This window comes from Podarcis pityusensis (assembly GCF_964106645.2).
Source record: "Podarcis pityusensis genome assembly, chromosome: 4".
NCBI lineage: Eukaryota > Metazoa > Chordata > Lepidosauria > Squamata > Lacertidae > Podarcis > Podarcis pityusensis.
The window spans coordinates 75,382,388-75,405,925 of record NC_138027.1 but is presented as its reverse complement, the minus strand read 5'-3'; the positions used below and the strand labels follow the sequence as shown (position 1 = coordinate 75,405,925).

At 41.0% G+C, this 23,538-nt stretch overlaps 2 protein-coding genes across 9 annotated transcripts in view; one reads left to right on the top strand and one right to left on the bottom strand.

The window, feature by feature from the left end:
* AFF3 (ALF transcription elongation factor 3) overlaps positions 1–23,538 on the top strand; it is a 243,119-nt gene that overhangs the window by 172,632 nt on the left and 46,949 nt on the right. For 7 of the 8 annotated variants that reach the window (XM_081002935.1, XM_081002932.1, XM_081002933.1 and 4 more), the window contains 2 exons: positions 2,009–2,060; positions 11,263–11,303. In XM_081002935.1, coding sequence (XP_080859061.1) covers positions 2,009–2,060; positions 11,263–11,303 — 93 coding nt within the window. The remainder of the gene's footprint in view (positions 1–2,008; positions 2,061–11,262; positions 11,304–23,538) is intronic. The other variant, XM_081002931.1, reaches the window with a different exon arrangement.
* LOC308475857 (uncharacterized protein) lies at positions 8,320–23,064 on the bottom strand. The gene is made up of 4 exons (XM_081003335.1): positions 22,649–23,064; positions 9,581–9,807; positions 9,035–9,162; positions 8,320–8,766 (listed from the first exon to the last, which is right to left on the bottom strand). Exons 1-4 carry the CDS (start codon positions 22,714–22,716, stop codon positions 8,740–8,742), a joined length of 450 nt encoding a protein of 149 aa, XP_080859461.1. The 5' UTR covers positions 22,717–23,064; the 3' UTR covers positions 8,320–8,739.

Genomic DNA, 23,538 nt, shown 5'->3' with positions numbered 1-23,538 from the left:
TATTTTCAATTCATGCCAAGCAGCTTCATAGGAATTCTGGTACTTGTCTGCTGCTTCAAGTTTAATAGATTTTATTTCACCTTTCAAATAAAAATATACCAGATCAGGGTCAAGCATTCTTAAGAAGCCTGGGATAACAAAAAGGTCTTTGTCTGGCGCTGAGAATATGACAGTGCAGATGCCAGGTACGCTTTCCTGAGGAGAACATTCCAGAAACATGATTCTGTCACTCAGAAGGCTCTCTACCCAGTCATCAAGCCAATACCTCAAGCAGTTAACTTTGGTTAAGCACCAAGAGGAGATACACTTCAAAATACTTGGGAGCACAGGAAGCACATGACTACTGTGTAGTTAGACACTTTGAGGACCCCTGATGCTGTGTGAAGTGTTAATTGCCTCCAAGTTGGATTGTGACAGAGTCACACTTCTGGACTTAAGAGATAAATGATAGCAGTGACCAAAAAAATTGACTTCATGCAGAGTTGTCAAGCATTGTACTTTTTTCTTGTCTGTTATGTGAATTTCTACTAAGTAGAAATTATATTTCCTAGCCACTACTTTGCATACCATTTGGGGTAAATTTGCAGTGTTGAGGTCTGATTGCTATTCAAGTGTAACAGCATTTCCCCTCTCCTCAGTGGAAGCAAGTCTCATTGATGAATCTTTAGCACGCAGCGAACTTTTTCTAGTTGCTTCTGGTGTCCACAGGATGGCACTCTGTCGTGATCCTAGTGGAGATAGGGCCTGTGTAGAAAGCAGAGTGACACAGGCCTGGAAAGAAGGGAATAATATGTCCAGCACAGTGTTAGAAACTGAGATATGAAAACTTAGGTGCTAAATGGCACCTTAAACCTAAGTTATGGGCGCCACAACGGAATGTCTAGGCGCGCTTTTTTACAACAAGAATACAAAGCTGAAAATGAATGAACTGCAGCTAAAATCTTACGCTTGTTTTAATCTGAAATCTTAAGTGCAGTACTGCTCCCAGAGGTCCGAAAAATTCTTGTATTAATGAAATTACCTGTCGCAAAATGCGCCTAGAACAATGGGACTTTCAAATGCTGGTCCAGCAGCCTCAGAAGTAGGATCGCAGCTCTCCCAAATGACAACATAGTTTGTTGCCTTTCAATGATGCTCTGGGGGAATTTCACTTTTCATCCAGACAGTACAGCTGCTGAAATGGGAATGGGAGGAACTTCACACACAATCCTTTACACACCTGTCTCCAGTCTCAAAACAGGGGTTGTAGGAGGGGCCACTAGAGCAGCTTGTGTGTGTTGAGTGGGATCTCTGCATATTGTGGAGGAGCGCTTCAGGTTTCTGCTTTGTTCTTGTTTCTATACTGGCTTTTGATGATGTTTCTGTAAGTCGCTTTGAGTCACTTTTGTGGGGGGAAAGAGAGACCTATAAGTATCACTATGGATGATGATTTATACATTAGAAAAGGTGAAAAACCCTTCCCTCACAGATTCCTGAGCCAGTCAGGAGAAGCACTGCATGAACCGATAGCCTGGCTCCTGCGTGAGACAACCAGCTGTTTCCTTGGGCAACTCATGCGATCAGTTCCCCCACACCCCATGCTATTTTGCCTGATATGCTAGCCCTGCCAGGTAGCATCCTCGCAGGCCTCATACTCCCGCCTCTTCCTCTGCTTCCCTCCAATATTGATCCTTCCCTCTAATATACTTGGCAGTGGCACCCATCGCGTTTCTGTTCCCGGAAAGACCTGCCTCCCTTTGTACAGGAAAGCTGAGTGAACAGACGGTAGGTTGGTTGGTTGGTTGGTGTTATTGACCAGGCCTTGGCCTGGTGAAACCAGGATCTGGGTGCCCTCCACCACCCACGCGGTGTCATCCTTGAAGCCAGATCCATGTGTGCATTTGGTCCGATTCACCAACGTTCTTCTTACATCATAGTGCCACATAATTAAGAGGCTTTTATTATCTAAACTATATCTGAATTTTTTATTGGACTTAAATGTAGGTCATTTGTTGTTTTCTCTTTCCAGGATGTTAGAAGATGACCTCAAGTTGAGCAGTGATGAAGAGGAGAACGACCAGGTAACAAAACTAAAGGTTTTTATTAATATAAAAATTGCATGATCTAATGATAGAGGTATGCTGACAATGTCATAACTCATTTAAATATTTCATAAGAAACATTTCATACAAAGCTGAGGATCAAGTTAATAATGTGTATAGAATTATAGCTCTTGGATGGTATCCAGTGGTGGTGCAACTAGAAGGCAGCTGACCTTTCCCTTCTCCCCGCTCATAAGACTTTCTCCTGGGAGTCAGGGCAGTCCTCTGAGCAGTGATGGCTGTGTCATATAGGGCTGAAGTAAAATGGGGGAATTGTCCTAAATCTAGTGAAGAGGTTTTGCTCCAGCCATGGCTGTACTGGCTGCAGTGGATGGGAGTTGTCATCCAAAACAAGTGGAGGGCAACCAGTTGTTAAAGTGTTAAAGTGCTAAAGAGGAAATGATATTTCCTCATAGCCTCTGCCTCTCTTTCATCCTAGAAATAAAAGCACTGTAGGATGTCCCATGGGAACAAGCCCAGACAGTAACATGGGATTTTCCAATGAAAGTGTATGGCTACAAGAGCAGAGATTGTGTGGTAGCATGAAAATGCTCTCAATGTGTTACGTTAAATAAATAAGCTTAAGAGTTAGAGAAGAAGCTATGAAGGGGGAGGAAGAGGAGAACAAAGTTGAGCTGATCATGTGTCAAGAAGCTTGCTGTAATTAATTAGCCACACACATTAGATAGATCCTTAATTTTAATTACCTAAATGTATTTTCCTCCTTTGCTCCTCATCATTTATCGAGTTAAAATCATAGTTAAAATTTTATAGGCAGTGATCAGAAGAGCTAATGTGGGGATAGAAATTTTTCCTGCTTGCCTATTTAATTCCACCGACTTTGGAGAAGAACTTACCTTTTTGATCCCCAATCAATATCTGAAGAGCTCACAATTAGCAGACCGCTTGGTAGTTAACATAAATCTGCAAGTTAAAACGACCCAATTCCCTTTGATTTATAATACATAGAGCAATAATTCTGCCATCATCCTTTCAGAAAATGTCTGAAGCTTTGTGTCATGGAGATGTTAAAATCATACTTAAGATTGTTCAGTTGTCATGATTATTGCCTCTTGGTTCCCCTGAAGTGTGGAATGACACATGAAATATCCATATTTCGATTCTCTGTTCTTCAGTATAGAGGTCACTGGGCCGTTTAAATCAGTCTTGGGTGTATTATATTAAACAGTGATTGCTAACTATTATGCAAATATCCCTCCTTCCTTTCCTTCCTCCTTTCTACTTTGCTTCCTATCATTTTAGGATAGAACATTTTATAGAAGAAAGTAGAACTCTATAGGGAAGAAGTAAGCCACTGAAGCCAGTTGTGGAATTCATGTCAATCAGTGTTAAAAGAATTTGACTGACTAGTTTACATATGTGGAAAAATAATCTAACTTATTTTTACAACCTCAGGCTTGTAGGCAGTTTCCCCACCCTTCTGCAGGATCAGGTTGGTTGCCACTGAGGTTTTGTGGCTGTGAAAATTTATTGCCCACAGAGCCAATCCATCTGCATTCAGCAGCTTAGTCTGAATAAATAGAGCCATTGTGCTTGTCTGGAATATGTAACCAAAGTTCATCCAGTCTGTTTGCCTCTCACATCTCCTGAGGTTCATAAACGGCAACACCCTGGTATGTACTCTTGGCCTCTGCCAAAGAAATTGTGAAATTGTATAAATAGAAGCTAAAGAAGCAACCAAAATCCATCTTTAGAGACATGGCTTCAAAATGGAACTCTGGCTGTGAGTGAAAGAAAAAGAACTTTGTTGTAGTACTTTTCAAGTAGTAGCACTCTCTCTCTCACACACACACTTAGTAAGTATGTGCTAAAATATTATGATGAATTCAGATTACTTGAACAATCATACCAGGTAGGACTATACCTAGCATTTTCGCTCCAAGACTAAATAGCAGCTTCAGTGGGGCAGTGTTTTGTGGGAGCTGGGACTACAGTTAACCCCCACTTCCCCATATGTCAGCCCATCTTCCACTCCTGTTCATGCGCACACATGAGTGCTACTTAAAAGTTTTTAAACTTGTGTATCATCATCAAATGACATGTTTAACATAAGCAATACCATTAACTTGTTTTAATAAAATATAGTCGAAACCTTTCAGGGGACATTAAAGTTACTCTGCCACCTAAACCTTAGCCTTCCCTAAGGGCACGCTGATATAACTCCCAAGCTAAAATATTTTAAATCTCAGCATTCCAAGCCCAGATTAGCTATGACAGTTTTCATTAATAGTGTCCTAGTAGTAATGCATCTAAAATTGGCTAACAATATTTTAATAGAAGATGGTTTAATGATTACGTTTAATGATTTCAGCAGCCATTGCCCTTTACAGCAGATGCTCATTATTTTTAAAAAGCCGCCTTCTATGTATTGCTGTATGTCTGTGCCTGAAAGAAATGGTGCAGAGACCAGCTCTGTAGTACTGTGTGTACAACACAAAGAGACTTGATTTGAATGTGCTTAATAGAGATAAGGTCAAGTGTATATTCCACAGCGATGCGCTGAGAGTTCTATGCTTGTCATAAATTATGTAAAGTAAGCACTTGGATGGCGTTAGAAAGGGAAGGGAATGTGGGCAGGAGCAGAGAGGGTTCGCCAGGAAGGGTTGCTGTTGCACAAGCTCGTTCATCTCTGTGAGCTCAGTGAATTTAGCATTGCTTGTGCAATTACATTGTTTGGTAGGTGACACCCAAAGGCAAGGTGGAAGCACAGAAATGGTTATGCAGAACATAAGATGACCTGCTTCCCTGATGATTCTGTAGTCTGCACTGAACCTCCTTCTTTCAACATGTCCTCCTTTCCATTAGTAGACACCACCTGAGGACATATTCAGTCCAAAGTTTGGGATAGTGCTGCTTCAGTGCACAAAACTAAATGTGCCTCCCCCATCTCAAGTTTTAGGCAAGCTATCAAAACTGTGTGTGTGTGTGTCTGTCTGTCTGTCTATCATCTACCTATTTTTTTCCTCTTGCTATCCACTGCCTTGCAAAACGCTATATAAATATGGTGTGCAGTCCCTAAGGTGGTTGGATGGTGTCTTGTACACCTCCTTCTGGCAACTCCTGCAGCCAAGCTGGTGCCAAATGTATTGTTTTACTTTCCTTTGGACCACATCAGTGAGGCTGAGCAGGGGGCCTTATTGTCTTGGCAGCCCAGGACTTCCATACACACTGCCCAGGCTTGTGCCCCGGGGAGGTCACTTTGGTGCTGCTAACACAGCAAAAACAATAGAGGAGGCAGCAGTTACAAATTACTGGTGTCTGCAGCCACAGCAGGCCCTGTGATTCCCCAGTGGTTTGACTTCACACCCCCCCGAGGCGCACTCCATTGTCTCTCGAGAAACACCACCACCACCACAACAAACATCATCATCAACAACAACATATATTATTGAAGAATAAAATACATGCAATAATAAAAAGGAATATCATCATTTTTATAATGAACTAAGTTGATCATACATACACTTCAAACACCAATGACACCTTCTCCTCCCATTTATCATTTTTCCATTCAGGGCCATCTTTTCTTAAACTTACTCTCCCCCCCCCCCCCTTTTAAATGCCTAGCTTTTGAAACACTTGTCTTCCACATTCACTGACTAAGCAGAGGCTGTTTCATTCTGCCCTTGCTTTTATTGTATGTCAATCGTTTATATCATAAGCCACTTTGTAAGCCAGATTCTGTAATATGGAACGTACTGGAGAGATGCTCATTGTGTCCATTACCATAGTTGTGGCCAGGTTACAGCAGTAGTGTAGCCTGTTTACTACCCAGCAAGTACAAGAAATAAGTCGCATTGATTGTTCTTCCCAACTATGAATTATCCCAGCCTATAATTAGGGTCCAGTCCATTTTCTCCTCTACATCAATAACTGGCGGACACCTCTCCCATCATATAGTTCTTCTTTATTGTTAAAAAGGAGTTAGTAAAGTTGTTAAATTGTAACATAGGTTTAAATGCCTGCAGATTCAAAGCTTAATGCAGCATATAGTATCTGGCTTCAGTATTAGCATTTTTCAAATTTCTCTGACCATTGTAAGGCACAGGTCATCTCTTCCTCAGCTTCCTTTCAGCTTGTTCCATACATTGTTGTACTCTAATTACATTGAAGTTGCTCACTTTTCACTCCCAATTACAATGGAGGCATTCAGTTTCCCCTTTGATTTCCTTTCACCAACAGATTGCAACTCATGGCAGTTTGGGGGTAGTTTGTTTTACCGACACTGAAACCTAAATATTTGCTGATTATTTCCCCAACCTCTGACTTGTTGCAATAAAAGCTGGAGATAGAAGATGCAATCTCAAGAGAATGAGAACCACAAAATTATTACTGCTGTTAGAATACTTGTGTTGTCTCATGGACTTGAAGTACAGCTGGAACTTTTCCAGAGTGATTAATAGGCTGAGGGGAAATCAATCGACCTAGTGCTGAATGAATCTATATCCACTAATGGAGGGCTGGGGGAAGAGATGGACAAAATCTTGTATCTTACAATTTATGGCAAGTGAGGTATCGAAGCTGAGCAATTCACCTGAAATTCTTCGCTCTGTATTCCCGACCATCAATGGTCCCCCCTCCCCCTCTCCTGCTTCTATCACAGCAGTATTGTTAAAATCCACTTGAGCAGAATCTCAACCCTTCTTTGTGTACAGTAGCAAGTTTCCTGAAATAACTGTATTGATTTCAAATAAAGATAAGGAGCTATAAACACAGCTTCAGGGGAACAGTTTTAGGTCAAATACCTGGGCTCAACATTCCTTATTTGCAACACACACACACGGTGTTCCCTGAATTTCTGGTTCTTATCTGTGAGCATTGTTGCTTATGTAGCTAGAAAAGCATCACCTGCCACAACAGGGGAGACAGGAGAAGACCCAAAGGTTTGCAAGAGTGCAAAAAGCCCGGGGGTGGGTGGATAGGAACTAAGCCAGAATGATAAACCAATGGGGACTTAATGTGCTTAGTGGCCCTGGAATGCTGTGCTGACTGACTCTGCGGGTGGCGGAAACAGAAAATGGGAAATGGGATGGAATATAATGAAGGAGCAAATGGCAAATTAAATGAAACAGTCAAACAGGAGTACGCCATGTTGTTGCAGATCCCGTTTGCTAGAATATACAGTGGTACCTCGGGTTAAGTACTTAATTTGTTCCGGAGGTCAGTTCTTAACCTGAAACTGTTCTTAACCTGAAGCACCACTTTAGCTAATGGGGCCTCCTACTGCTGCCGCACCGCCTGAGCATGATTTCTGTTCTCATCCTGAAGCAAAGCTCTTAACCTGAAGCACTATTCCTGGGTTACCGGAGTCTGTATCCTGAAGCGTATGTAACCTGAGGTACCACTGTAATGTGTGCAAGGGTGCCATTGCTGTTCTGGTTTTTGGACAACCCAGTGTTGCCCTTTGTTTTTAATAGTCACGAAGGAGATATAGATTGTGCTGTGGTAGCTACAGCAGCAACCAATACTTAGCAAATTGGAACTTGGGAAGTGACCTTATACATCCAGCTCAGTAGTGTCTGTATGCTGACTAGCGGCAGCTTTCTGGGGTTCCAGCCCTACCTGGAAATGCTGGGACCTTCTCCTTGCAAACCTGGTGCTCTGCCACTGATCTATGGCCCTTCCACAAACCCAGTCTGACTCTTTCTCCAGAGAAACAGGGGAGCATCCCCACCCCCCTGTTTTTTAATAGAAACGCCACCATGGTATTTTGTAGCCTGTAGAAAAAAATATATTTCCCAGCTTGTTTTCACATCCTTTTCCTGCATATATTGGGAAACCTAAAGATTGGGGGTCAAATGCAGCCCACCTGGTACCTCTATCTGTCCCTGCAGAACACTGAGCAGACCATGCTTTCTCTGCAAGCCACACTCCTTATTAACCCTTCTCTGGGGACCCCTCTAGTGGTTTTATCTGTCTGGAGTCTATCATTGAAGTGGATGGAGGATGGAGAGTCATGTGTGTCTTATCACGCCCACCAGAAGTATTCAGGTCCTGGAAGGATGTGCATGAGGGAATGTGGTGCTCAAGCTGAAAAATGTTTGCTGTAGGTCTTTGGTTTTTTAAAAAAAATAGTTGTCCACTGATAAATTGTCAAAACAGAAATAGTCAATATGAAATTTCGAGAAGTGGCATTAACACCATTTAAATAAATAAAACATCAACACAAAGCAAGAAGTTGACAAATAAACTAATATTGTCTGACAAGGGTGATTATAGTAAAACAGATGTTTATGTAACATTTAGAGGGGCCAAAATATTTTCAAAAGCTGCTAATTAACTGGCACAGAGGAGGGAAGTGCATCAGTTAAACTTTAATAAGCAATCAGCTTGTAACTTAAAAATGAATCTGCACTGAGCATAATTTTCAGGGATTAGGTGACTCACTTGTCACATCTGAGCCCCACAGCCGACAGAGCAGCTCAGGCAATGAAGGGGAAAGAGTTGTGCTGGTGACAGAGCCCTGTGCACCACAACACACTTTCTGCAGGGATGTTTTCTTACACTTCTCTTTTTCGGTTTAAAATGTATTTTCAATGCATGCAGCAAGTACATATTACAAATGATAGGAACTCATAGTACACACACTACTGAAGTGAAAAACTCGAGTCGACTTGAGTTCTGGAGTGTATGTTTTTCAATGTTGCATCTTTGTACCAAAAACCTGTGCAAGTTAAAAAGAATTAGTATAGCAACATGGAAGAAAATGAGTTGGCAGGAGATTACTTTTCTATGCAGCCTAATTTTTATTTGATAATTGTCTTTGATAATTTTCTGTCAAATTAGTTGCGCTGCCATAGGCTCTGTGCAAAAGTTCCTTAATATAGTCTTACTCAGTGACACTAGGCTTTGTTGTATTTGGGCGGAGTCAGGAGTTATCTGTGGCTGTTCTGCTCTTGTTTTGGAGAGGTAATATATTCTTGTCTACCAACCTTCCTGAATGGTATGTCATCTGAGCTTTCCATGATCATGACATAGTCTGAAGCAATTTTTCCAAGTTCTTCACTTCTGGCATCTTGCCCATGTGAGAGATTCATCTGCTCTCTTCCTTGCGTGAGCTCTGGTTTTTTAAAAGGAGCACACAAGGCAGAGTTAAGGGTACACTATTTTTACACTTTTCAACATATAGTTATATCACCTGTTGGTTATCATCATATATATGTATGTGATAATCTTCTGGTTAATTTCAGAGATTACTCCAGGGTAATGGAATTTGAACCGGAACAAAAGACTTGTACCTGACACAAGCTTTTAGAGATTCAAACAGACATTCTGAGAGTACATAATTTCTTAATTTCACTATCAGATCTCGGGGGGGGGGGGCATCTTTACTAGGGTCATAGAGTTAATTATTACTTATGAGCAAATAAATACAAAGAAGAAGAGGAGATGTGGCAGATCTGCTTATCAAATTTGGGAAACCTGTTCTATTTGGACCCATTTCAGGTCTGTAGTTAAATGGTTCTGAAAAGACCTACCAATATCAGCTTGTTGTTGATGATGATGCTGATGAAAGAGGCAGATGCACCTCCCCAGGAAGGGCATTCCACAAACTGGGAACCACCACTGAGAAGACCCTGTTATGTCCCAACAGTGGCACCAGTTTGAAAAATCATGGAATAAAGTGTTAGAATTAATGAAATAATTGCAGGGTGGGTCATGCAGCGCATCACTCACGGCAAGCAGGAAAGATGAAGAAGTCCCACTGAAAAACAAAGAACCATTACTTTCCATTGTAACCAGGATTTCTCTCTACAAAGATAAGGTTTCTGACTTGCTAAAGTCCCCTCACATGGAGATAGTGGGACATGCAAGGTAGAATTATGAATTAACAATATGCAGAACCATTGTTCTGTGCTGTGAATGAAATTGTACCTAAGTAGACCATCAACAAAGTCTTGCACCAGAGAGACCCATATTCAAACTTCTGCTCAGCCTTAAAACTCAGCTTGGTCAGGATAAAATGGGAGGGGGATAACCATATGTGCCACCTCGTGCTTCTTGAATGTAATAAAATATAGTCCAGTAAGCACACAAGTTATGTGGGGGCTACATTCCATGGATCGCACCTAAAACAAAAAACGTGTATAGTCAAAACACTTTGGGTGCAATGGCAGGTGAGATTGCCAAAGTCTTTTTTTCCTGGGTGCCCGCCCCCTTGCCATTCCCCCCACCCATAAATAAAATACTAAATTGCCAACCATGTAAAACTGAATGCACACAAGCTTACTGTACATAAATATAGCAAGGGGCTACTCTATTTATAAAGATCTTACACAACTTTGGGTGTAAAGTAATAACCATTGATTTAATGGTACAGTTGTTTGTACGAACTCTTTATTCCAAAGAGTGTTGGCAGAAATCCAGAATGTATGAGATTAAAGCCAAGGCCAAGATTGTAGCCAAGACGATCGTAATATTAGGTATATTCAGTTAGTCACTGAAAACGAAGCCATCCATGTCAGTACTTTCCATGAGACTCATGTCAGCAAATGGACAATAACTGAATTGGAAGCTAGTTTGCTGATAAAAATGGAGCGTCCTGTTAAATTCGTAAGGCTATGATTTTTTCCCCTCCACAATTTAACGTACTAGCAAGATCTGGATTCCCCACCACCACCACCACCTTCAGCAGGCAATGACTGAGAGGTAAAGCATCAATGGAACATTCATCTGCTTTTGCAGCACAGTCAGAACTTGCCAACAGTGTATCACAACGATGTCTTAGAAAGCCTGCAGCAGTTCTTGCATAGTTTGCTAAACGTACAATTCTGTAACTAACAACAGATGATTCCAGAGACCCAAATATGTGCTGTCTGTTTTGCAGAAGAATGGAAGGGGACTAATGGTAAATGAGATGGTGGGAAGGAAGGGAATTATTTCCTGCAAGGTTTTGGGGGTTTTTTTAAAGTCATTTGAATAGAATCGTATGGATGGAAAGATCTGTGCTTTAACCATTTTGGGGGCTTTATAGCATACTTAGCAAAGTGTTATTACATCTTGTAGATCAGAAATATCCATATTACTGCAACTTGTTAATACTTTAAAATTTGGACACGTGATAGGAACGTGTGTGACATGTGTTTTTTTTTTAAGTGTTGATTGAGCTCCTGTTTTAAAAGTCAGCATATAAAATAAACATCTCTGCCCTTCCTTCCAGCAGGCAGCACAGAGATCTGCTCTCCGGGTTCTATCCGACAGGTACATTTTGTCATTTTTATGAACTATAAATTGCTTTATGAAACGCTGAGCCCTATTTATTGTGGCATATAACTCATAATCGGATTTTGTCCCCAAAGTATCTCTGAACTGGGATGCTAAACATTTTTGCATGCTTGGATTTGTCATGCATGCGTGGAGTTTATTGCTGCTGGGGAAAAAATCATAGTCTTACTGTATTTCATATGGAGTATGCAGAATCCCTTGTTGTGGCATGAAATGAGAGATATGAAACTGCATGAATGATGCAGTAAATTCTGAGCTTTAACATTTTTTAAGACGTATCTAGGCTCATTTCTCAGCGATAAGTACACCATTTATTTCAAGATGTTCTCCTTTTCCCTTTTCCTTTTTTCCCCCTTTCCCTTTTCCTGGGGAATTTTTTCTAGATTTGATGCCCTTATAAAACAATGTCTGTTATTCACATTGGTCTGAGGTTTTTCTTCTCTCTCTCTTTAATTTATTGGCAGTTCTTCACATTTGCATAGACAACAATACTTACGTTAACTAATTACTCAGACTTTACTTGTGCAAAACATCTACTGAAATATATGAAATGTTCTGTCATTTTCCTGAGTAGGGAAGGTATACAGGAATGAGGTTATAAGCCACGCAGTGTAGCTTTACCTTAAAGAACTTTTAATGAAAATTGATTGCTTGGAAGTGCAAAGGCTGCCTTTTAACACAGTCTTGATTTTATGTAAGTTTTAGGGAAGAAGGAATGTTGGTTTTGGAAGGTACATTTTACAGCACCTCTTTTTAAAAACAAAACAAAAACAGCCTACTAGATTTATATTTACCCACAAATGAGATACTGTGTCATGCAGGCTGACACAAAGCAAATTCTTCCATGCCTTCTTGGCAGGCATCTCAGCCCTTCTGGCCCAGACTCCCCCGCCTCCCTGAGAATAAGCAGTAATTGACTTTGTAAGGCAGCTCAGTCAACTGCTTCTCCAGAGCAGAACCTGCCACTTAGGATGAATTATACGTTGTGCATGGGTGAATAACATTTCTTTATGGTCTGAGGCTGAGACCATCAAAACTATCCCACCTCCACTGACAAGCCCTGTTCTGTTTAAAGTGTGTGTGTGTATGTGTGTGTGAGAGAGAGAGTGTGTGTGTTGAAACAGCAGGAAAAATAACTTGTCTTTGCAAACTTATCAAAAGATTGAATGCTTCAAGCTGTGTTAGCCAATCTTGCAAAGGGAAAAGGGTGCTGGGAGACAAAGGAACACAAACATTTGTGATAAATATATGTGATGTAGAACAGGAAGAAAAGACGCAATCATAACTGAATGTATGGAAGGCAAGTTCCATTTGCTCCCTGGTTTTGTATATTCTCCAATAGAATCAGAAGCACAGAATTATCTAAAAGTCCTTCATTCACCACCATCTAGAAAAACCAAACATCTGCTGCTGGGTGGTGACACCAGAAGGATCTGTAGTATGGTGTCACCAATAAACACAATCCAGATAAGAGGTTTTTCATTGGAGTGGCCCAATTGATCTAGGAGGAAATGGGCTGCCTGTTCTTAACACGCTCTAAAGCAGAGTTGAGGGACCTCAGATCTGGAGGCTAAAGGCAGCCCTCTTGGTATCTCTGCCTGAGCCTTGAGCCTTTCTCCAGGCCATGCCCTGTCCTTAGCCACATCCTCTCTTCCCAAGCCACACCCCTCAATCACCCTTATTTTGCATCTCTTTGAGTAGTTCCTCCTGGAATGCATCCTTAGATTCAGATAATGCTGCTTGCTTGTCTGGATGGATGGTTGTGTGAACATAGAAACCAGGAAACATTTACATTGGTTCCACCACCCATGTTTGCCTCTGGTCGCACCCAACAGTGGGTCAGTGCACAGAAGGAAAAGAGGCCCCTGGGTTGAAAATTTCCCCCACTACTGCTCCATGAAATCAGTTGCCAAGACTAAAGGTCTCTGCCTCCCCACAGCTGTCTATGCCTCCTCCTCTCCAGGGCTTTCCCCAAGCAATTGGAGACTGCGCCTGCATGCAGCCAATCTCTCTTCTGCCCTTTTCATGCCTTTCCTGGTTCTGGGAGACAAGGGGGAGGGGATCTTGCAGCAACAGGGGAGGAGACACCTGTGATTCTTCACCAGCCTCTTGCCCTCCCTCCTCCCACTCAGCAGCTTCAGCTTCTCGATTTTTCTCTGCCACAGACTGTCCCAGCTCACTAAGCCCTTTTGCCCCTTCAGCTTCTGGCACCTCCTCATCCACACATTAGGCATAGCATGGATGTCTGCAAGTGGAAAAACTGCATATCTAGATCCCCAGGCCCTGGAACCCTGTACAATCTGCATGTGTTGGCTTTCTCCCTAAATAGTTCCTTGTGTGGATGGGGGGGGGGGCTGGGGGAAGCTATGTTTTGTCAGTGGTGGGGCTAGCAGCACGGCCCTGCAGCCCCTTTAATTGTGTGGACCCCTTTTGCATGTGTCATGCATGAAGAAGGCTTGCGTTTCTAAAGATTCAACAGGAGCTCAGAGCACCAGTACTTTGAATTGTTTACTACTGTGGGCTCTTACAAGTTTGCTGTCATATGAAGATTTAATTATTATGCACTCTCATCTTTTGCCTGTTTATTTCCCTTGGTTCAGGGAAACCCACGTAGGCAGTCCAGAACTCATATATGTGAACCAGAGGAGGCTGTTGGCACCCAGGAATGACCTCTCAGTATTTTAGTGAGACGACAGACATAGCATCTCCTGGTGTGTGAAATATGCAAAGTACCATGGGGAGGAAGAGGGTAGATGTGTGTGGAATATGAATTGCTTCAGCATATGATTAACCTCACTGGCTATGTAGTAAATAGAAGATAACTGTGATCAAAAATGAATTTGTGCAATTTATCAAGCTGAGCAACTGTGCATTTTGCAGTGAGGCAGGAAGTCAATTCCAAAATCTAGGGCAAATAGAGCAATAGGAAATTGCAGGGACTAAGAAGTTAATCATACCTTTTGACTGCTTTCATCGTTTTTGAAAGACAGAGTCAGTAGAGTCTTCACAGGAATGCTTTGCAGCAACTGATCAGAAAATAATTCTTTCAGCAAGTCCTTAAATACCATTTGTGATCACTCAGAACTCAATAGACTTTCTCACTTAATGCCCTTTGATGAGTTTGATTTTTTTAAAAATGTGTATGAATTATAAAGGAGTAGACCTCAAAAATATTTACAAGAAAAACAAACATTCAGTGAGTAGAATCTAGAAGCCCTAAATTATTATTTGATGAAATAAATTGTATATAGAACAATATTAGAAAGATCATCTTAGAAACCACTGTATGCCTTTGACCCTTTGAAATTTGTTGAAGTTACTCATACTCTGTAAATAACAAAAGGATATAAAAATTAATACCCTGATACTATACATTTAAGCTAATGTGCATTCATGTTACGTCAGAGCAGTAACATTTTCTGTAGTGGTTGTTGTTGGTACCTTAAGTGTAAGGCTTTAACCTAGCGCAGCAAGTATTGGGAACAAGCTGTAAACGCATTGTCAAACAGTTGCTGTGAATGCCTGACTCATGTGCAGGGGAAACCATCTGGTTTGTTAATGAAGAAAAATATTTCTGTTTTATTGTTTGTTTTTGACACTTGAATATTGCATTGCCTTTGGGCGGTGAGAAAGCAATAAGACACAAATTATTTTCAACTTTTGTAATGGCTCCAAGTAGCTGTAACTCCATCTGTTGATGAGGGCAGCTCTTCCATTAGACTGGAGAAACTATCACCACAAGGAACAAAGAACAAAGATGGAAGAGGAAGGGTGTATTACAAATTGTGCATCGCATGCTGTTGCCGTTCAGATCAGAACCAGCTTGTGTCCTGCAGAAAGTGGCGTCATATGCTGACTCCGATGTCGCCAATGTTATGTGAATTCTGACAGCCTTTGATAGAGTTCTTCATCAAGTGATTGCATTAGTTCCTCACACATTCATGTCTCCAGCATCATGTCAGCTGGATCTGAATCCCTGGATAAGCTCCATTTCACTTCAGAACTGAGAAAATTTGGAACTATTCCAGTGTTAAAATTAACATGTGGAAAGTGGGTCCTGCAGATTTGTAGCCCTGCATCTTTTTGGAATGGCACCACTAAAAATAGAACTTTGTGAATGAGGCATACAGATAATCGCTTGTGATGGGGTAACTAATATGATTTTTAAAATAAAATAAAATAAGGAAGTGCCTTTAAGGCTGCAAGGAGCAGATTCCTTTCAGTATAATGGAACCAGGGCTTTTTTAAAGCCAGAACTCTTCAGAACTCAGGTAGGCACCATTACCATTCTAAGAGAATGAGGGAGGTGTTCATGGTGAATTCCGGCACCTCTTTTTCTAGAAAAATAGCACTGAGAGGGACTGTACTTTGAGATGGATGTTTAACTGTACTTTCAGTTGGTGTCTGTTTTGTGTATAATCATTTGTAAGTCTGTCCCACCTTTTTTGACATTAATCTGCATGTTTTAAAAAACCATAAACATTATTTTTTAAACTTGCATTTTACCCAAAAATACAAATGTCAAACACATTTTGATACTTCTTTTGAGCCAACAACTGTATCACAAAATCGTGTACATTTTGTCCCAAAATACACAGGTTACATGAATTTTAATATTTGCACATCGTTTTTGAGCCAAGAAATTGTGAAACCTGGGGGATAACAATTCCCGTCTGTCTGGGAAGTGTGAATGAGGCTGGTTTGCTTCAAAATGTGGACTGACTGAATCCTTTAGCATCCTTAACTACAATCGGATATTAAACTAGGTTTCAGTTGGGGACAGAGCTAGTCCTGCCATTGCAGCAAGTCATCATTTTTTTACTGCTCTTAGACCCCACCCTTCCTCCAACTGAATTCCAGAGCTGATAGCAACGGTCTTAAAACACGATACAAATATCATAAAGCAGTAATTATCATCAAAAAAGGAACAGCCTTTAAAACGCCAATGCAGTGAACGAAAGCCTGGCAAAATAAGTTCATTTTAAGTTTATGCCTGAGCATCAGCAGTGTGTGAGACAACCAGATTCAGAAAGGAGTTCCGTAACTGGAGAGCCACCACCATAAAGTCTCTGCCTTATGCTGCCACTCTATGGCTTCACCCATCGATGGCACCACAAGCAGGGCACCTCCTTGCAAATCTTAAATCTTGGGCCAGATGATATCAGGGGAGGTGTTCCTTCAAGTACTCATGTCCCAGGCTATATAGGACCTTGTACAAATGTTCCAACACCTTTGAATTAGGCAGTACTATACAATCCCAACTTGCTGCCCCGTGTAACCAGTCACTCTGCACTAGGGCTGTTCCATGTAGAGAGGCAATCCCTCTTAATGGGACTACACCCTTTCAGGGGAAGTTAGATGCAGCACATCCAAACTTCACAGGGAGTGATCCATCCATGTTAATGGGGTAATAATACCCACCACCACCAGTTCACAACCCATCCACTTTGTTCTAACTTCAGAAGAAAGCATTTGCTCATGTTTGTGTCGGTAGACATTTTAAAAGTATTATTTTGAAATGTCCTGCAGCGACATGCAATAAATGTTTATCTTATTGAATTGTGCCCAGAAAACAATAGGAAGTCAAGTGCTGGAACTTATTCAGCCTCTTCAACTCAGCTATACCAATTTCTATATTATTTTATATGAAGGAAAAATCTCTATAGGCTCTAGAGCCTTCAGATATTGGGATTTTTCTTGTTGAGAAGCATTTCCCCTGTTCCATTGGGAAGTCCTTTTAGGGACATCTATATATGTTGGATTAAGTATGGGTCTGTCAATAGTCTTTACTAGATCACAATTGTTTTCCTGAAAGTTACAGCTAACCCGTTTGTTTTAAATGTGGCAATGCAAAATTACATCAGATAGGGTGTTTTGTAGTTGTATTTCTGGTGTTATTTAAACATTACCCATGCATTATTCAGCATGGTTTTCATTTTTCATGCTTTTGTGGAAAGAAACAATTGAACTTTGAAGAGGTTGGGTTTTACTGCACAAATTACTTTGTTTCCTACACCAGAATGCTTTTCATCTCTGTGGAAGTATTTAATTTTCCTATTCATGCAAACATATGTGCACCAACATGGGATTCATAAATTATACTTCCTCCTCATTGACTGGCACAATAAGCCTTAATTTTTTTTTTATAAATGAACAGATAGTCTGTCAAAATATTTATTGTAAACAATCCTGGAGGATTGTTATCAGGAACGTCATCAAGAGATGCAAATTGAATCAGACACTTCCTGGTTGTCATTAACAAATATTTCCTTTTGCCAGGACAGGGGGTGATACGCAGTTGGGGGAGGAAGAATTAGTTCCCTCTCAAGAAGTGGGATGGCTCTTCTATATAGCTGCATAAAGGGTTATTTCTTGAATTGCCATGTAATCCTGCCCTTTATTTATTCTGCTTCCTACTCTTTTAAACGCACAATAGGGGGAGTAGGAGGAACTGTGATGTTTATTACAGCTGCCTTAATGGTGCTGCCTTTTACAATCCCCATGGTGAATCTTATTTCCAAGGCTTCCTTTTCCACTTTCCTTCATTTCCAAATGTTTTGCTCCTTTGGCTGTTTTTCAGATTTTCTTAAGGTAAGTGCTTTCCTCTTCTTCCACCACCACCTCCTCCTCCTCCTCCTCCTCCTCCTCCTCCTCCTCCACTCCTACCCTGATTCTCTCTCCAACATAATGCACTCGTAATCTGTTCCGCAGAATGCTTCTCATGCAACCTTGAAACCCTACGAACTCTTAGGTCTTACACACACACACAAAAAGTCCAGCTTTAAACAAATAAACTAGCCTATTTCATGGTGTTTAGCTCTCTGGAACAAGTCAGCCTTCTGTTGAAAGGTTAATGTGCCCTGCATGGCTAGCACACTCTGACCTATTCTTCCCCACACATATCTTTATAAGTGGCTCTGTGAATACGGAGCACAATGTAGCCAAAGTTGAGCACTATTTATTTTCATTTATTTCATTAAGCACATCAAGGGCAGACTTTGGTCATTCAAATTGCAGTGACACCCTGTGGGAAGCTAAAATTCAGCACCCCACCTCTCACCTTCTGTTCTGCTCAATTCACTACGTCATAGTTGCAATGCCCTGTTGCACCCCCTCGGCTCAGCGCCCAGTGTGGCAAAACCAGCCACGCTGCCCTAAATCTGCCTCTGAGAACAGGTTTAATGCTGCAATCCTATGCATGTATAAAGTAAGTCTCATTAGCACTGCAGACTAAATCAATGGAACTTAATACAGTCGTACCTTGGTTTTCAAACAGCTTAGTTCCCGAACGTTTTGGCTCCCAAACATCGCAAACCCAGAAGTGACTGTTCAGGTTTGTGAACTATTTTTGGAAGCCAGACATCTGATGGGGCTTCCACGGCTTCTGATTGGCTGCAGGAGCTTCCTGCACTTTGATTTTCAAATGTTTTGGAAGTCGAACGGACTTCTGGAACGGATTCCGTTCGACTTCCAAGGTACGACTGTAGTGCTCAGTTTTGCTTGAATCATGCCTTACTACTTACTACTTGCTTGAGCCAACCATAGCATTATCTGGTTTTCCTCTACAGAGCTGAAAATTTATTCTGTTTCTTGATCTGCAAAATATCCTCCACTGGGTGGTTAGTGTATGTCCAGATTCTAAAATAGCTATACTGCTCAGTTTGCAGTGCAATGTCTGTGTAGTCTAGATAAGAGTAGGCAATTAGCCTTGCGAATCATTTCAGATTATTATTACAGATTTTCAGAGGCAGCTTCATATTCAAAGTAAAAATGTGCCACCATCACCTATAGATTGAAGAGACCTTTATTTGTAATGAGGAATAGGCAGATCAGTCTATTTCTGGTCAGTATCAGTTTTGTATGTGTTCACTTCTATATTGTGTCCACATTAATCTGTTTAAAAAACAAACAAAAACTCCCTACAAAAAAATTGTATTTAGGTGCATTTTAATTTATATTTATATGCACATTTTAGCTCAATATGCATATGTCTAAATGTATTTTGTCCTAAAATACGTATTTTGTCATGGATTCTGGTATGTTTTTTGAGCCAAGAACTATACCACAAATCCGAGGGATAATTACATTCTAATCCGTACTTTAGTTTGAAAGGCTTGGATCAAGTCAGTTCACATTGGAATTCACAGGAGCCAAATTTCTCAAGCATCCCTACTTGTAACCAGTCATCATGCATATACAGTGGTACCTCGGGTTATGTACTTAATTTGTTCCGGAGGTCCGTTCTTAACCTGAAACTGTTCTTAACCTGAAGCACCACTTTAGCTAATGGGGCCTCCAGCTGCCGCCGCACCGCCAGAGCACGATTTCTGTTCTCATCCTGAAGCAAAGTTCTTAACCCGAGGTACTATTTCTGGGTTAGCGGAGTCTGTAACCTGAAGCGTATGTAACCTGAAGCGTATGTATCCCGAGGTACCACCATAATTCATACAGCTAATCAGAAAGTCATCTAAGCCATAAAATTTAATGCACGCTGAAAGCCATAGTATCCAGCCATACTATCAACCCCAACTCCTAACTTCTACTTCATTAAATAAGGGGTAGAAGTGTCTGTGAATTTCAATGCCCCTTGTTTCTCATTTTTCCAATCTTAGTTCTCCACGTTTGGCAGCAATTTGTGATTTTTAAAAAATAAAAATAAAAACCCTCATGAAAATTTATTGGCATTTTAGAGTGAATTTCTCCTAATAAGCACTTTTTTTATATATGCAGTGTTGACTAATGCACTCAAATAAAGTTTGCTCTGTTTAGATAAATTGGGCTGCTGATCTGTTGAACTTGGCTTTCTGATTCACCTGCTTCAACATCCAAGCAGCCCAACTGATTTGTGGGCCATCCAAGCGGGCACTCGCCTATTTCTATTTCTGACACCACCCCAATGGTTCCCAGTTGGCTTTCAGACACCACTGTGGCAAGCCCCATTTCCTCCTGGCTCATCTACATGACAAAGATAACAAGTTGCAGCATATCCATAGCTGTCAAGCGTCCCTTATTTGGCGGGACAGTCCCTTATCCCAGCACCATGTCCCGCTGCTGTCCCTTATTGATGATGTCCCTTAAATAAGCTACTGAAGGTAATGGGGCCCTTTCTATGTCCAGCTGTGCTTTGTCAACAACAAATTGTTGCTGTTTTTTGTGTTGAATGTATGCTATATGGTAATTTATGGACCTAATAGGTATCTAAAGCCATTTGCACGCAACAAAATATGAATTTATCAAAGTAATTGCTGATCCCTTATTTTGGCTGCTGATCCCTTATTTTCGAGACTGCTGGTCCCTTATTTTCAAATCTGTAAGTTGACAGCTATGAGCATATCATTCCTGAACATGGGAATGTGCAGGCCTTGCCCAAATACCAGATTCTCTCTCTCTTTCTTTCTTTCTTTCTTTCTTTCTTTCTTTCTTTCTTTCTAGAATTGGCAAGCCTAGCAACAAAATGCTATGACTCTTAGGAGGAAAAAGAAGTAAATCTCCTTAGGAAAACGTAGCAGTCCTATCCAGAACTTTCTGTGTTGTGAACTGACACGTTGTGATTTATGCCCTTGGAGGTTTCATGCTAAGGAAACGATATATTTCAATAATGTGAAACCTTCTCTTACCTGCTAGTGATGAGAATTCCTGCTCTGCTTCCTGTGCCTCATTTGACAAGGCCAAAGAGAGCTTTAAAAAAAAAAGGGGGGGGGGGACTTTTATAGCTGCCAGTGATCAATGGCATGGCAACATCCAGCATTAACAAATGCCAGTTGAAATTCTCCTCATCTCTAAATCATGGATTTACCGGTTCAATAAATATGCCATTTAAAGTCCCCCTTTTATAGTAATGATATTTCATTGTATTAATAATTCACAACAATTAATAGGATGGGTTGTGTAGCGACTTTTATGATGCAATTGCAATTAGAGGAATGCCCACCATAGTTCAGAATTATTTTAATTATTATGGATAATTAGTCAGCTTTAATTTTTGCATTTGTGGGCCTCTTATGGCTTCTCAAATTGCTCCTTTGCTATCACCTCTTGGTAATTGTTCCTAACAGAGGGAGAATTAGACTAAGCAGGAGTAAGTAATGCATGTTCCTGTGTGAGAATGGCTCATCTTTAATTATCTGCAGTTGGAAGGCTTAGGTTCTAATTCATGAGCAGCATCGCTAAGAATGGCTGCATGGGGTCATTAGTTTGTTATGAAATTTCATACCTGATTTCAGGGGGGTAAATTTTTGGTTCAATGTAGAAGTGAAGGTGGCGGATCTTGGGGTCTCAAAATTCAGCTGCACCCTCTGTGACACCAAAATTTGGCCTCCTCTCCATTCTAAATACAGTGGTACCTCGGTTTTCAAGCGTACAGTGGTACCTCGGGTTAAGTACTTAATTTGTTCCGGAGATCCGTACTTAACCTGAAACTTTTCTTAACCTGAAGCACCACTTTAGCTAATGGGACCTCCTGCTGCCACCGCGCCGCCGGAGCACAATTTTTGTTCTCATCCTGAAGCAAAGTTCTTAACCTGAGGTAATATTTCTGGGTTAGCGGAGTCTGTAACCTGAAGCGTATGTAACCTGAGGTACCACTGTAATCCGTTCCAGAAGACCGTTCGACTTCCGAAACATTCGAAAACCGAAACTCAATAGTCAACAGCTAGGCTTCAGGGTCTTGCACTCAGCGGAAGCCGTGTTTCCTGTTCGACTTCCGAAACATTCGAAAACTGAGGTACCACTGTAATAGGTGTGGTTCCCCTTCGGTGCCCCTGAGACTCCATGCCCAGTGCAACCAAACTGGCTGTGTTCCCCTAAATCCACCTCTGTGGTAGTTGTATAAGTTACCGGGAGCTTACATCTGAAATATAGTTTCAAAAAGGACAGAACAGTCTCAATGGCATCCTGCTAGGGGCAAGATGGAAATCATATAGTGTGTGTGTGTGTGTGTGTGTGTGTTTTCTCCAAGCCAGAGACATGGATTCAAAAGCATTGTTTATTTCAAATTCTCCAGATTGATTGATTGATTGATTGATTGATTGATTGATTTATTTATTTATTTTTGCTGAAACAGAAATTAAAAAGATGAAAATGACTTCAAAAAATTGTTATGCCACAGAACTAGAACAGGACTAAATATGGTCTAATCCCATTAACTTCATCGGGATTTAAAGGTATCTAGAGCCAAGAACCGAAGGTCGGATGGATACCTAGCCCCAATATCTAACACGGGTCCTGCTTACTAAATAACAATTATAGTATAATTTATCTTGTGAAAGGCAAATGCCAAAGGTCCAAACTACATGTTTCTGTTTTCCTCAGAAATAAAATACCTGGGAAGTTTCCCTCCTTCCCACTGTGTGCCTGAGGCACTCTGGTGTTCGGTGAACATTGGGAACATGTGCACTGCCAGGGCAACATATAGCTCTTCTCCAAAATATTCAATCTATGAAGGAACAGAGGAATGCGAATGAAAAACTGGTTTACCAAAGATTACTCTTAGATAGTGTGTTGGCCAAAAGGTTTACTTGTAGAAAGCATGGTAAAGCTATCGGAACCCATAAAAATCTGCTTTCAGTTAGTTAAAAGTGCTTAAGACAGTTGAGCTATATCATTGTTTTATCGTCCTCTGGAAGTTAGCTCAAAAGTAATGAGCATGTTTCATATCTGTGTTTGAAGCCACAGTTCTTTGGTCAGGTTCAGTCTGTGTGGCTTGACAGACACATTGAATGCACAGGCTTAGAGCCAAGCAGTGCAGCTGCATATAACATTAGTCTGACTGCTGTTTCCTTGCTGCAAAGCATCTTCAAGCGGGGGCAAATAATAATTTCCCCACCTGCTCCTTCACCTCTTGAAAGTTCCCCACTAAGGTAAAAGCAGCTTGTGAGATTCAAGGGGAAAGGGAGGTTAAGAATTACGCAGTTCAGTTCCATTTCTCTACAACCTATCACCCACTCCTAAGAAGCAGGGCTCATAAAAAAAGCAGTTGCCAGGTTAACATTGTATGTACCCGCACTATGTTTTACAATTTTGCCCTAAATTATTATTATTATTATTATTATTATTATTATTATTATTAGTTCTTGCAGTTTAAATAGACTGATCTGCTATGTCGAGATATCTCTACCCTAGCATACTGATAAACATTCATGTCTCCCATTGAATAAAATCCTGGTTCTTTGAGTCTAGCACCTTGCAGTTGGGGGCCTCTGCTTCTGCCTGT